The sequence below is a fragment of the Pectinophora gossypiella genome, chromosome 24 (assembly GCF_024362695.1).
Source record: "Pectinophora gossypiella chromosome 24, ilPecGoss1.1, whole genome shotgun sequence".
NCBI classification, from domain to species: Eukaryota; Metazoa; Arthropoda; class Insecta; order Lepidoptera; family Gelechiidae; genus Pectinophora; species Pectinophora gossypiella.
The window spans coordinates 11,079,031-11,095,170 of NC_065427.1; the positions used below are offsets into that span (position 1 = coordinate 11,079,031).

The window sequence follows — 16,140 nt, forward strand, 5'->3', positions numbered from 1 at the left end:
ATGAGGCAGGTATTCCACCTCACAACCCACACGATAAGAAGAAGAATAGCCTATATATGTCCCACAGCTGGGCACAGGCCTCCCTTCAATCAACCGGGGGGATAAAAAAATAAAAAAAAACCAAAAAAAAAAAAAGTAATTAATTATAAATTTATTCATTGATAAAATAATTAAATTTATTTATAATAAATTTTAATATTTAAATTTTCTTTTAGTGTGTTTCCCTAAGCACGGGTAAATCCTATAAAAACAAAAACGATAAAATATTTGTTATGTTAAATTAATAAAATTATAAACACAAACTAAAACGAAAGTGGGCAAAGGCGACCTTATCATTGTCGCTCCTAATTAAGCTGTCTTACAGACAACCTTCGTGAGAGGATATTGTAATGTTATGAGTAGACACCTTGTAGCCCTGCCCACCGCCATAGGGATTACAGACGTGAGTCAAGACTGTATTGATGAGCATGAATGTGTATGAGTCAAGGTGTATGAGATGTCGCGGGTTGTATGGGTGGTGTGGGCTGTATCAGTGTAGGTACAGAGATCATTATGATGGACGATCTATTCTTCTACTTCTACGTGTGGGTTGTGAGGTGGATTACCAGCCTCATCAACCCTGGTGTCAGGGTTATAATTAAGCCGCCAATGGCCCTGACATGGCTCATGTAACGACTACAAACTTATCAGTAAGTAGTATTAAACAGAACGACCATCAGTTCAGTACAATTATTGATTATATATACATACATAAACCGTATATATATAACCATATATACATAAATAAGATCTGTCAAAGTACGTAAGCTAGTGTTGTGACGATCATAAGCATAGTGATGTATCAGTCGATATTAGGTCGATCGATTCTTTTCTATCTAACAGTAGTAACTGTGACCAACGGTTTAACGTGCCTTCCGAAGCACGGATCGTTATCTTGCTTAGGTAAACCAAGGTAGTGGGGGACGGAGAGTGTCCCTGTACCCAGCACTACTCGAATTATTACTTATTTTATGGTTATGTTAAAGAGGACACAAAATGAGACATCCATTTAGTATTTTATCAGAAAATCCGATAGACTTATCAAGAACTTATCCAGCAGATTACAGTACTGCTATCAGACACTCATCTGGCTGATAGCAAACATCTCAACAGTTCAAACAGCCTCTTGTTCGGCCAAGTAGTTAACAAAGGTGTATCATCAGTTATGTTATTTAAAGTTAAGTACAAGTATTTGTGTATAGTGCTCACAGCGTGTGGTGGTAAATGAATGTGCAAACATCTCGTAACGAGCGGCGCGGGCGCAGCCTCCGCTGGAATGCGCAAGGCCGCCTCTCTGTGAGGTTATATACTATAGTATAGTCGAATCCTACTAATATTATAAACTCGTGAAGCTCGGTGAGGTGTGGGTACTTAGTTGATCGATTCAAGTTCATTATGTAGGTATCTATCAATTACCTAGGTCTATATACGAGTAGCACTATTGAGAATTTTGTTTTACTGGGAAGTCAAAATTCGCAGTAGTCGTATACCAGTAAGTCTATTGGGAAGGAAGTTCCCAGTAGTTCAACTGGTAAGACTACTCGGTAAGACTACTGGGAATCCAATTCAATTTCCAATTATCTATTGCATTCCATGTAGTACAAACTAAAACATGGACCCTGTAGGGCACAGCAACGTTGAAGGGAAGACAGGAAGTGTGTATTAAAATTAAAACTTATTTAAAAATTCGCCTACAGTATAATAGATCTTTTTAATGAGCATTGTTTTTATTTTTTTTATAAATACATTAGTTTTATTTTTATGCTGTTCTGGGAGCAAATAAAAAACATAGAAAACGTTCAGCTGCTTGTCTTCCCGGGCATGTCGTAAAAACCGACAGAGGGATTGTGTCCTCCAACATGATGGACTAATGTTATGGGCGATAAGCTGATCACTTATCACCATAAGGTTCATCATATCCAGCTTACGACATCGTATCAACAGTGGCTGCAAGTTGTCTTTGATTACTTGTGGCTCTGCCCACCCCAGTAGGGATTACGGGCGTGAGTTTATGTATGTATGTATGTTATTTTTATCTCTTAAGTACCTACTTTGGGAGCTATAGCCATGAGCTTACGTTGACAACATTGGTGCTGTGTATGTATGGAGACATTTTGTAAGTACATAATAATAAACTAACTTTACGTATTGTTCTGAAATCAGAAATCAGAATCATTTATTCAACGTAATTATCATGGATAAACTTGTTGAAGGTCAATGTAACATTTTTGAATTTACGTCATTTCGCAAGGTGTTATGGCTGAAGAGATGAAATGACAAGAAACTGCAACAGCAACACATCTTTTAAAAACCAATGAGGATATACATTACAAGTTATTTAATAACTAGAGGAACACATTCAATACCAGGCGTTTTTATCATTTAGGTAGTCATTAATCTTATAATAAGCTTTTTTACATAAAGTAAGCTTCACATGAGCTTTAAATTTATTTTCTGACAAGTTTAAATTAAGTACGTATTAATTAGTGAGCGAGAATTAGTGCAGTAGGAGGTAGTGTTGCCAATCGAAGGTTGTAAGATTTACATGCATTATGTCGCGTGACAAATTCATTATCACTTGGACAAGTTGCGTTACAAGTGTCGAATGTGGACGGTGACAACGAGGTGACAATTGATGGGGGTCACTCAGCACAGGTATGCCAATGTCATTTGTCGGTGTCGTAGCTAAACGTAGATATGTGCCAAAGCCATAACGGGGCGGGCAGAGCTATAAGCAGACCAGTAGTAGCCAATTTGAAATTGTCTAATGGCGAACGCAGTCAAAGTAAAATTATGTCGAGTTTAAGTGTGAAAACTGTTATCAACATCGAAATTAAAAGTCACACTACACTACTATACTATATGGTGTAGTATTCTACCTGCGCGAGCGGTTCCCCGGCCGCCGTTATCAGCGCTTGCGCCATGCTGAACCCCTCCCCCCCTGCCTCGCCCCCCGCTAGCCCGCGGCCGCGTGACGTCACCCCGTGGAATGTACACTCGTGCGCCGCGCGGACTCGCCTCTACGGCGCACGATTATAATGTTATGATATTGGATGATGATACGGCGGTTTGTTGCTGGATTCAATTGAATTCGATTTGTTACCCATGTTTACGCTAGATTTTGGGTGTGTGGTTGTGCAGTTGGAAGAACGCTTCTCTCACTGTGAGGTCGCAGGTTCAAATCCAGCACAGGTTTACACCAACGATTTTCTAAGTTGTTTTCGAATTCATTTTTGGATCGTAAATGATTATGATCAGCCGTGAAGGCTTCTTTAAAAAACCGGACCTGTCAAATCGTCAGGTTATGTAAGCGGGAAACGGGATAACGCTATGGAGATGATGATGGGGCCCTATGTCGAGTAAGCTTAAGGCCCTAAGTCCTTTAAGCATCCAAACTATGTTTAACTCTTGGGTCTGGAAATCTATACCGCATTAGATTAAAATACTTTTTTTTATAATTTGGGTAGCAATTTTGAAAATGGACGATGATAATAATAATAATAATGAAACACTTTATTGCACACAGATTCACAAAACATTTACAGGATAAACTTATTCTAAGGTGGGCAAAGGCGGCCTTATCGCTAAGAGCGATCTCTTCCAGACAACCTTCGGCAAAGGAAGTTCAATGATGCTGGTAAACTGTCATGAACATTGTACAATTCATAAATGACGAATCATAAATTTATGTACCTGTATGTGAGACTGCTGGGGCAACATAATTGTCACTACTTTTCCAAAATTAATTATATACCGTTTTTTGGACTTAATTTAACGCCCTGATAGCGAAAGGTCCGTTTTGATTTTTAATGGTACTTTCATTGATAGGAGGTAATTAAAAAGTAAAGCGAGAATGTGCCCAAAGTGGGAATTTTCCTGTTGTAAAATGTCGTTAACAGTAAACACATAACATAAACAGCCTATATATACGCACAGGCCTCCCCTCAATCAACTGGAGGGGGTATGGAGCATACTCCACCACGCTACTCCAATGCGGGTTGGTGGAGGTGTTTTTACGGCTAATAGCCGGGACCAACGGCTTAACGTGCTCTCTGAAGCACGGAATCATCTTACTTTTTCGGACAGTTTCAAACACATTGGCTGCTTTGTGTTTCTATGGTTCTTTATTGTACACTGATCCTATCGGCCTAAAGACTAGGTAATGAAGTTCTTTTTGTATAACTATTGCGCTTTTTTACTGACGGGAATATTTCCAAAGTGGGAATATCCCTGGGAACGGCATATGGGTACGGATAGTGACGATGTATTCTAGATTCCCCTCCCTGCTTATGTAGGTATGTACTAATGGAAGCTTCTAAGCTGTACTACCCACCCCACTACGGATTACGAGCGTGAGTTGTGTGTGTAGGTAACTGGGAAGCTTTCCCAGCGGTGGGACGAAAGTGGGACATTTAAACTTTCTCACTTTTCTTGGCGCTCAGCGGCGGAGGTACCAGGCGAGCAGCAAATACAAGGAGTGTGTCGCATACTAATGATGCATTGAGTGTGGTACTACTTTCAATACGAAGCCAATACACGCGCCTTTCGCTGGCGTTTTGTATTCTATAATCGTGGTACAATGTCCGTTTTGAGTACTTTCGTCCTCTTTGGATACATCCATCTTAAGATAATAAGTAATATAAGGAATCAGAATCAGAATCATTTATTCAACGTAATTATCATGGATAAACTTGTTGACGGTCAATGTAACATTTTTGAATTTACGTCATTTCGCAAGGTGTTATGGCTGAGGAGAAGAAATGACAAGAAACTGCAACAGCAACACATCTTTTAAATAAATGAGGGTACATTACAAGTTATTTAATAACTAGAGGAACACATTAAATACCAGACATTTAAGTAATCATTAATCTTATAATAAGCTTTTTTACCAGACCACAACCAGAGGTCACGACTATATTTCCAATCGCAATATTCTGTGGTGGCATCGCGCATCGTTTGTTTAACATAACATAGCATCGCGCCTATATCCCTGAAGCGGTAGGCAGAGGTGTATAGTCTATACAACACTCATCGCCAGCTATGTTCAAGTCCCATGTAATAGGGGGCGAGTCTGTTGCCATAAACCGGGCACAAATCCTGAAAACCACGTGATATTAATTATCTTAGAAAACATGCAGTGAAATTGAAACTCATGAACTCGAATTCAGTTGCTTCAGTCGGAGCTGGGAGTCCCGAGTGGCTGTGGTGAGCCGTATCGCTATCTGTAGTGGTCGATAGTGCTGTTACCTAGCGAAAGAAAATATATAGTATCGACTGGATAAGGTTCAAAACTATCAATTGTTTTGGCAATGTAGATTTATATCTACATTCCTTGGATATTACCTACCGCAGTGGGTAATCCCACTGGGATAGGTAGTGACCACGGAATTCCACTCACAAATAGCTTGAATTCTTGACACACTTTCGCTTCAATTCAAATTCAAATTCAAAAATATCTTTATTCATTAGGTAACATCGTATTTTTTACATAACAAATGTCACATCCGCCTAAAACTACTGCACTTCTATCCCTTCATTCAAAGTGTTCAATCATGCTGGTTGGTTCAGCTGGTAGAAACACTCACGGACATTGACTGTTACTATGTGTTACATTTATGGGAATGGACTTTTAACATTTATTTAGAAGATATGAATGCATGGGAACGGATATTAGACAGCCAAATTATTAAATTGTATAACAATATTAACGTATTTTTTTAAAAGAACGTCTAGGGCCCTGTACCGGCTACGCCTCCAAGACTGTCAATCCAGCGTAGCAGCTGCCACAACAGCAGTCGTAAAATAGTGATGTTCGTGCAATTAGACACGTGTCATTGTTGAAGCCTCACCCACATACATACATTATACATAGACATACATACATATTTCCTGCTCACACTTGTCTACGCCAAAATAACAATTACCTGATGCTAATATCTTGGATAGCGCCGTAATAACATACGTTTACACCCATTACTTATTTATGAAATGTCTATAAATTCAAATTCAAAAATATCTTTATTCAGTAGGTAACATAGTTACAGTTTGAATCGTCAATTTTTACTTAACGACCGTCTCATCCGCCTAAAACTACTGCAGCTTCTCACAACCTGTATAGCCCGGGAAAAGAAGCTGCAAGAAAAATCTCGGCACAGGGCCCTAGACGTTCTTTGAAAAAATAACTTTAAAATAATATAGAGCCCTAAAGATGCCTAAAGCTAGAACTGTTTAGTCATCGATTATCAAGTTCATATAGCTTCGATATATATAATAAGCAGCATAGGAAATTAAGTTTCACTTTTTGCCCCAGACTATGCATAGGGTGATTTTTTGGCCCCTTTGCAAAATGGAACATGGTAAATCTTTGAAGAAAATTATAAAATACGTTTTTCTTTTTTTACCTTTTTTGTCTCAAAAACATCACGCCCGTATCCCCTAAGGGGTAGGCAAAGATGTACAGTTTATTCGTATACACCCCACTGCTCGCCAGCTACGTTTAAATCCCGTGTAATATAACAGAACTATAATATGCATAGAATTACTAAAATAACATCGGGCGGCTGTCCATCCCACATGGCGGTGTATCATCATCAGCTGGTGTCACGGCTGGCTGACTCCTACCTCATAATATACCTGCATTATTATTTCATACTAGCTTTTGCCCGCGACTTCGTCCGCGTGGCGTGTTATAAAAGAGAGATCTTTGTGTGTGAGGGAGTGCATGTCAAATTTCAAGCATCTAACTTTAACTTATGCGGTTTAGTTTTTCTTCATACAAATGTTTTTTCCGCCAACTCCCGTTCCCGTAGGAATTTTGCAATATCCTGTTGCAACTAAGCTTTAAGTTTACTATAGTACCTGCATGCCAAATTTCAAGCGTCTAACTTAAGCAGTTTAGATTTTTCATACAATAGGATTTTCCCGCTAATTCCCGTTCCTATGGGAATTCCTGGAATTCCTTTCTTAGTGCACCTCTACGGTACCTAAGCTACGTCCCTTCCAAATTTCAAGTGCCTACGTTTAGCCGTTTCGACTGTGCGTTGATATGTCAGTCAGTCAGTTTCTCCTTTTATATATTTAGATTCCATACCATACAATAAGGAATAATACTACGTATAGAACGGCATCTCTTCCCCACAAGCGGCTGAGCTAGGTTTACCTTCTATTGTGTGGGTAGTGAGGTGGAGTACCAACCCCATCAACCCTTCAGGGTTATTATTGAGCCGCCAATAGCCCCTGACATGGTTCATGTAACGACTACTTACTTACATCAGCAAGTAGTTACCGGAACCAACGGCTTAACGTGCCTTCCGGATCATCTTTTTGGACAATCAGGTGATCAGATCAGGATCAACTTACTAGTTAGAAGAGGAGGCACAACATGCAGCCGCATCATGAAACAAATACGTCGCGTTATAAAGTATTTTGTGTTTTGGTTTTTTTTTATTTTGTTTTTAGATTTTTAGGGAATTCAAGGAATTGGCCTTTGATAGACTGGAATGGAAAATGCTACACCGACAAGAGCGTGGCTCTTAATTTGATGATGATGATATAAAGTATTTATATTTATAATCGCCCATCAACATGCGTCTCGAACTAACCAAGACCCCTAACAGGTAACAAACAATAGATCGTAAATATAAGGATACATTACCAACTATAGCCATAGAAAACGTGGCTATTTCCACAGATAATGGTGCTGTATCCTTTTTTTGACCTGATTTATTGTAGATTTGCCGCAAATGGCATCAACTACTTGGCCGGACAAATGGGGAGCGCTGAAGGCTCTCACCAGTTGGGCGCGAACCTCGGCTCAGGGCGTCACTTGAGAGGAAAAATATTTGAAACAATTAGACCCTAGTGGGTCGATAGCGATAAGCGCTGATTGAGGGAAATCGTCGACCACGCCGGCGGGGTCGGTATCGGGGTGGTGCTGATTCCTGTACTCACCATCTAATTATATTTTAAGTTATACCTGTCATTTTCTTATATATCGAAAAGGAAAGAGACGGATTTACAGATGTTCGTTATAAAATGAATGAGTGAATAACCCGGGCGAATCAAATACTACCAGCCCCGGCTTCTCTCGAATATTTTTTTTTATAATGGCGGATAATATTAGAAGTAAAACTCTCATCGTCGCTTTATACTGACGCCATTTTGAAAAATCACACTCGGGAATACCTCGGTTTTAAACAACTGAATTCCTGCGGGTAATAATTGAGACAATATTTTTTTACTTACTTACTTTTGTAAATTGAAACTAGGATGTCTGTTGCGAGGTTTTATTAGCATAAATCACATCCGAATATGAGTATTCGTGGTTTTCAGTGTAAGGGGACGCCGTGCATTGAAGGACTTTCCAGGCCTCGTTCACCAAAAACAATACAGATGGCGTTGTACAGCTTTAATGTGATAATTACCTATTTTCTCATTACTCGGGCACATAATTATTCCAAAATACAATGTAATGGAAGAAGCATATACAGCGTGTTAGTGACATCGTAACGAAAACTTTGAAGGATGATTCAGACCATGATTTTGAGTTGATATCAAGTAGAAATTTCCGTCGCAAAAGTATGGTACCGAAAATAATTAAAAAAAACACAAACATTTTCATGAATTTTCCGACAGGAAATTCATCTTGATATCAACTCAGAATCATGGTCTGAACCATCCCGCTCAGTATTCGTTACGGTGTCACTAACACCCATACCTACTTGTATGGCTACCTGTATGTACTTGTATGGGATGTAAGTGACATCGTAACGAATACTGGGAGGGATGGTTCAGCTCATTATTCTGAGTTACTATCAAGTGGAATTTTCCATTGCAAAAGTATAGAATTGAAAATAATTTAAAAAAAAACTAAAAAAAAACATGAATTTTGCGACGAAAAATTCCACTTGATATTAACTCAGAATCATGGTCTGAATCATCCCTCTCAGTATTCGTTACGATGTCACTAGCACCCTGTATAAAAATAATTGTTACTTGATATTTGGATCACATTATAGAATTATGTTGCTACCTATATTGCTTTTCTTTATTTTGATCAGAATATTAATGGGTGGAAGATGTAATTGTGCCTGGTGATAAACCTTTTTATGACACCCAGATACAATTACATCTTCATCATTTATTCCCAAAAAGAAAGATAATGTCTGTCATACATGAAATTAGAAGGTTAAACGAAGAAAATCTGTACAACGCCATCTATATTGTTTTTAAGGAACGTTGCCTGGAAGTACCTCATTATATTCATCCCTGAAGAGGCCACACTTCTTTTAACACTCGTTACGTATTGATTAATGAACCATATCACTCGTTTGACTCAAAAGACTGCATCGCTGCAAAAAGTACCTACTCAGTCTTTGTATTCGCTCATTGCCAAAATGTGAGTCATCACTTCACAACACTGATAATCAACAGTTTGACATCAATCGTTCAAAACTAACGAGTTGCTGCCAAACTACGCACTGACAATTACGATGCGATGTGCAATTACCAAATGATTAATACTGGTAACTTAATTAGCTTGTTTTTTAGCATTTGTGCTATTTTTTAATAATAGTCATCCAGTATATTTTCAAGTTGTCTTATGATTACTTGAACCTCTGCCCACCCTGATGCGGTTACAGGCGTGAGTTGTACCTGTCCGTAAAAGATCATCAATTTATCATCAGTCGAATAATTATGTCCGCTTGTGTTTTTCCATAACTTTAGCGAGGCAGCTGCAAGTTCAACAACGAGGTTCAGGATGTTTCTTGATTTTATTTTGAATCTTCTTCTATCGTGTGGGTTGTGAGGTGGAGTACCAGCCTCATCAACCCTGGTGTCAGGGTTACTATTGAGCTGCCAAGGGCCCCTGACATGACTCATGTAACGACTACGTACTTACATCAGTAAGTAGTAACCGGGACCAACGGCTTAACGTGCCTTTCGGAGCACGGATCATCTTACTGTCGGACACTCTAGAGATCAGCCAGTAATGTCCTAACCAAACTAGGGAACACAAAGTAACTTTTGTGATATGTCCCCACCGGGAATCGAATCTGAGACCTCCAGATCGTGAGCCCAACACTCAACCACTGGACCACGGAGGTTGTTACAAAAGTATGATGGCGCGTAACAGAAATATCGATAAAAACAAACAATATGAACTGCAGTACGATAAGATGGAATTCGTTCATAGATTGTTGTTACGGTAATCAGAAGAACATGGCAGTAAACACGCGGTTAAATTGGTACTTATACAATTTATTTCTTTAACACGTATTTCGGCCAATTCACAAATCCATAATTATATAATACCTACTTACGCTTTATACACAATTAATGACATTAAAATTAAACAAACAAGCAATTAAATAGATAGATAGAATCTTTAAATAAAAAAAAAATGCTTCAAATAGAAAAATAATGAAATAGAAAAAAACGATGCGGAGGCCCCGGGTTCGAATCCCGATGGGGACATGTCACAAAAATCACTTTGTGATCCCTGGCTTGGTTAGGACATTTCAGGCTGATCACCTGATTGTCCGAAAGTAAGACGATCCGTGCTTCGGAAGGTACGTTAAGCCGTTCGTCCCGGTTACTACTTACTGGTGTAAGTATGTAGTCGTTACATGAGCCATGTCAGGCCTTTGGCAGCTCAGTAATAACCCTGACGCCAGGGCTGATGAGGTTGGTATTCCACCTCACAACCCACACGATTCGGAAGGCAGGTTGAGCCGTTGGTCTCGATTACTACTTAATGATGTAAGTACGTAGTCGTTACATGAACCACGTCAGAGGCCTATGGCGGTTCAATAATAACCCTGATACCAGGGTTAATGGGGTTGGTAATCTACCTCACAACCCACACGATAGAAGAAGACCAGATATAGGCTTCATACAAAGCAACCAACTGAATCACATATTCATATATTAACGATTGCGTATGCGCTCAACAGAAACAATGCCAATCCAAAATAAGTTCTCTTTTACCGTCGCATGATTCATGCAATCGGAAAAAGTGTCTCATAAATATTAAATAACGAACCATACTCGGCTCGAGGCGGGATATTGACGACATGTCGCCTGGTGGCAGGATGTGCCGCCACAACTGCTGTCGCGTGACGAGGCCACTGCGGCGGCCGATGGATATGAGCATATATTGACCTGGGATAGACATTTAGGAGTCGCCGTCGCCGGACACGGCTTGGATGAGGAGGATGATATTGAGATGGAATCTTGATGTTGTTGACGAGAGGAAACAATCGAATCGAATTGTGCATCTCAAAGTAGCTCCATAATACGCACTTCACCCCACGACCGTCAGGTGGTGTCAATGCGTTGACATTTACTCTCCAGACAGGTGGTTTTGACCCTCCGATGCAGCCTCTAATGTTCTTACATACATACATACATACATAAACTCACGCCCGTAATCCCTAATGGGGTGGGCAGAGCCACAAGTAATCAAAGACAACTTGCAGCCACTGTTGATACGATATCGTTAGTTTATCGTTATCTAATGTTCTTACATTATAATAAAAATACAGGTGCGTTTCAGGAATCGAACCTTGGCTTAGACTCCATTGGCCAGTGAAGATGTAACACCGGCACATTCCATATGGTTTCCTGAACCTACTGAGTAACATCGTGTATATACTCGACCAAATAATTTAAGACCTCGCAACGTACTGGCCAAACTCCCTTCCCATTTCAAATTTGTAGACTCCGGCCCTCACTCAATGTTCGTTAGAATAATAAATTACCTAAATTCATAACTGAAATAGACAAAATACATCTCTTTAAAATGTCGTAAAAAAATACTTAACTGAAAAAGCATTCTATACGCTGCATGAGATTTTTATCGAATCTTTGAGATACTGATTATTGTAAATGTACGTATCTTTTATTTTTATTTTTAACATAATCTTTACTATTTTTATTCTTAGTTTTCTATTTGCATTGTGTAAATTTTAAGTTGTTGTCGTGCCCTTACAGGGTTCCTGTTTATACTTTCTTTTATTTTTAAGCCCTCTGTAAAACATCAGGAATGCAATAAATATCTTATAATATATTATCTGTATAATGTTATTGTTTTATGACAATATCGTGTTGTAGCTTGCACAAGCCTCACCACAACCTTTTGAAATGGTATCATCAGGCGTTAATAATCAACACAGGATCGTTCTGGCCCAGGTCTAGTAAATTCGTGTTCGTGTAAATCATTTTCTGTATTGTCAGATAGAATCCTATGCTGTCATTGACTAAAATGTCAATGAATTGACAGAATGTTTTTTTTTTTCTACCTACTCCACTCCAATCTCATCAGCCATCCCGTGATCAATGGCACTTGCAACAGTGTCGAAATATTGGGAGTCTCATATCCCTGCTTGAAACGCGGTAAGAACCCGTTATTATGTGTTTTATTTAAGAATTTACAGAAGTTGTCAGCTTCAACCAATCAATCACAAGGTAGGATTTCTATATGGAAACTGAGTTACACGATAAGGCACAAAAAAGCACTTCATCTAAAAAAGCAACATCGATATTTGAAATTTCTTGTCATTGCGCACTTACTTTTATGCGCAAATGACAAATTGCATAATTGCTTTTTAGATGAATTCCTTTTATGTGGCCTTTTTAACCGCCCTTTTTGTTACTTTGTACTGAACTTTGATATAGGTATCCACTTGTCATTTGTAAGGTCATCATAATCTCATGCGGCACACACTTCAGACTCTCCCATGACCTAATGACGCGTGATGTGTGACCGCGTGTGAACAGTTCGCAATTCTCGCCACAAGGTGATACGCATCATGGTTCATTCTAAGTTTTTCTTATTGGACCATGCATGGAGTTTGAATATACATATTTTGCAATTCAGTTATTTAGTTTTTCCTTCGGGAGGAAAACATCGTGAGGAAACCCACGTTCCCGAGAAATGCATTTTCAGAGGTATGTGACCTAACCTGTATTCGGCTGGTTTTCTGGACAGACAGTCACTTCTGTAAAAAACCGGACATATCAAATCTTCAGATTAGGTAAGCGGACCCCGTGAAAAACGGGATAATGGTAGGGAGATGATGAGTTTTTCCTTCGGGTTGGATTGGAGGGTTAAATGGACTGCCATTAAAATTTCAGTCAAGAAGCAACTGTGCTTCTCAAAAATCGAAAGGCGCTGTTACAAGGAAATTATAAGTATCGTATACTATCTCTGTAGAGTATCGTATCTTTTCCAAACTTTATCTGGTTTTCACGGGGTCTGCTTACCTAACCTGAAGATTTGACAGATCCGGTTTCTTACAGAAGCGACTGCCTGACCTTCCAACCCGCAAAGGTTAAACCAGCCCAATACAGGTTAGGTCACATACTTCGGAAACGCATTTCTCGGGAATGTGGGTTGTTATGTTACCACGACAAGCATCTGTCTATTTTTCCTATCTCCTTTATCCATCGCGGTTATCAACCGTCATTTCCACGCACACTTTTTTTTATCGTTTAAATATCATTTTCCTGGTCTTCTTCCCCACTTTTATCCCACTAAACTGTTATCAAGAGTGTTGTCATGAGTTTATGACCTATAAGCTCTACAGGTGGTGTAATGTTTACTTTTCTACAGAGTCGATAAGATTACTATTGCCTGTAGTCACCGCGCTTGATACGCCGGTCGTCGCCGGCGTAGCGTTAGTGGGACAACTTTCAAAGGTTGCGCGCAAACTTGATTCCACATGAGAACTTTCTGTTTTATCTCGCTTGTACGGTTGTCTGGAAGAAATTCCTTTGAGCGATGTAACCGCTGTTTGTATTGGTGGAAGTATGTTTTTGTTGTTATTGGTTGTTGCTATTTCGGTTTCGCCAATAACCCGTAATTGACTACGTACTCTGTTAGGTATGTGTTGGATTTATTTCTTTTCTCTATACATAATAATGCACTCACAATAATTGGTGATGGGATGTCTGTGTCCAGTAACGGGATTTATCTACAATGTCCACTGCACAGCCAAAAATATATGTAAATAAGTTTATCTTGTGATACCTAACCCACTTTGAAGAGTTCGTCTATTCCAAAAGTTATGGTTGTTGTTAGGTTGTATTTCTAGCTGATGTTTGACTGCTACAAATGCACTCTTATGTTTATGTTGATGTACATGAGAAATGTCAGCGTCTGTCACACTTGGCAGTGTTCGTGTACGAGTAGTGAAAGCTGATCGATGTTCTCACGTCGCTGATGGGTTCATGAAAGAAACCACGAGCTATCCCACGTCTGGGTCAATCGTAGCATTAATTAGTACAGAGGTGGTGTGGAACCGTAACGCGGAGCAACGACCGCGCCGCAGCGCCGCCTCGCGGCCACACCACGCACTAAACAAACTCAACAACTTTTCACAAACACTACGCACCAACTGGACAGTTTTCCCCGCACTATCTAACACTAAACCACGACTTTTACACTCTCTTTTCAAATGGAATGTAGGCATAAAGTGAGCGGCGAACAAAGGGCGTCACACGTCATCCGTACAGGTGCGAGGGAGCGAGCCCGCACCGGCGCAGGAGTGGCTGTAACCAAAGCGCATGCGCGGCTGTCGGGGGTGCGCCGGCGGCGACGTGGTACTCACCCTGCAGACACAGTCCTTGCCGGGAAGCGCCGGGAACACTCACAGTAACAATTGAACACTGACACTCGGAACTGCGCACCTGAGCGGCGACCCGCGGCGACTGAGCACAGGTAGCGGCGGCGGCGCGGGGCGGGGCGAGGCCGGCAGCGGGGGCCGGGGGAGGGAGGTGGCAGGGCGCAGGCGGGGGTCGCGGGCGGCAGTCGGCCGGCGCCGGGCACGCAGCGAACACGTCCCACACTATGGCCGCCAACGGGTCCGCGGCGATCGCGCCGCGACTCTGCCACGTGCGGAAGGTGCCCGACTTCGACGGGTACGGATTCAACCTGCACGCGGAGAAGGGCAAGCCGGGCCAGTACATCGGGAAGGTGGACGACGGCAGCCCGGCGGAGCGCGCGGGGCTGCGGCGCGGAGACCGCATCCTGGAGGTCAACGGCAGCTCCATCGCCGACGAGAGCCACAAGCAGGTGGTCGCGCGCATCAAGGAGCGGCCCGACGACGCCGAGCTGCTGGTGGTGGCGCCGGCGCCGGGCGAGCAGCTGCCCGACCTGGAGGCGCCCGCGCCCGCGCCCGGCCGCGCCAGCCCGCCGCCGGAGCCCGCCGCCGACACCAAGCTCAACCTGCACATGACCGCGGCGGAGATGCGCGCGCACCTCGCCGCCAAGAAGAAGTTCGACCCCAAGAAGGTGCCCATGGACCTCAAGTCCAAGTTCGACATCGTCAAGAAACTGTGAGTGTTTGATGTGAGTGAGCCGGATGTCGGCGGTGTTGAGTGTTGCCGTCTCTCTCGCTCGTCGCCTACACCTGTGTTTTGGATTTCCCTCCGTGCGACAGGGACGGAGCATATTACCACATTCCGATGTAAACGTTGTGCCTTCCACGAATTGCCATTGAATAATGTTGTACATAGATACTGTTATTGTGTACCTATTTATATGTATGAGACGCGGATTAAATTTTAATAAATTGATTATCTAAATGTGTAGTTTAGAGATACTTATAATAAGTGCAATTTTATTGTTGTATTACCAATAAATGATAATAATATAATTGAACCGATGGCTTATTCATTCGTCGCTTGTCGCCGCGCCTGTGTCACAACTGCCCGTTATCGCGGTGACGTAGTTACAGGCACCCAGTTTCAAGTCAAATTGCTAAATACCTAAGCGTTTCGCGAACACTGCGCTGCATCGTTTATGATTATGATGTGTTTTTTCCTTATCGCTGTGAATTATTCAATGTTGAGTCATTCATTACTAGCGCTCAATTATGTTTTAAAAATTGTTATTTCTACATTTTTCCGGCGAAAAGGAAAATAAATACAGATTATTAATTCGAAATTATCCTCTGACAACTGATATTATTATAGCTTGAGTTGAGATATTAGTATGTAAATAGGTGTAATTCGTGTCGCAGGTGTATGTAGGACGCGAAACCGTGTCTATCTGAGTTGACAGAACAATATACCTACCTACCTAGAAAGTTCTGC

At 41.1% G+C, this 16,140-nt stretch overlaps 2 protein-coding genes across 8 annotated transcripts in view; one reads left to right on the forward strand and one right to left on the reverse strand.

Moving 5' to 3' along the window:
- Positions 1–14,774, reverse strand: part of LOC126377724 (epidermal growth factor receptor kinase substrate 8-like) — a 41,626-nt gene extending 26,852 nt beyond the window's left edge. For all 7 annotated transcript variants that reach the window (XM_050025523.1, XM_050025519.1, XM_050025522.1 and 4 more), the window contains exon 1: positions 14,655–14,774. The gene's annotated coding sequence lies outside the window, so the exon portion shown is untranslated. The remainder of the gene's footprint in view (positions 1–14,654) is intronic.
- Positions 14,775–14,852: 78 nt separating this feature from the next.
- Positions 14,853–15,706, forward strand: LOC126377965 (Na(+)/H(+) exchange regulatory cofactor NHE-RF1). Its single transcript, XM_050025999.1, has one exon. It carries the CDS (start codon positions 14,894–14,896, stop codon positions 15,383–15,385), a length of 492 nt encoding a protein of 163 aa, XP_049881956.1. The 5' UTR covers positions 14,853–14,893; the 3' UTR covers positions 15,386–15,706.
- Positions 15,707–16,140: the final 434 nt, after the last annotated feature.

Coding starts and splice junctions, on each gene's coding strand:
- LOC126377965 (XM_050025999.1), top strand. CDS start 14,894: ATGGCCGCCAACGGGTCCGCGGCGATCGCGCCGCGACTCTGCCACGTG.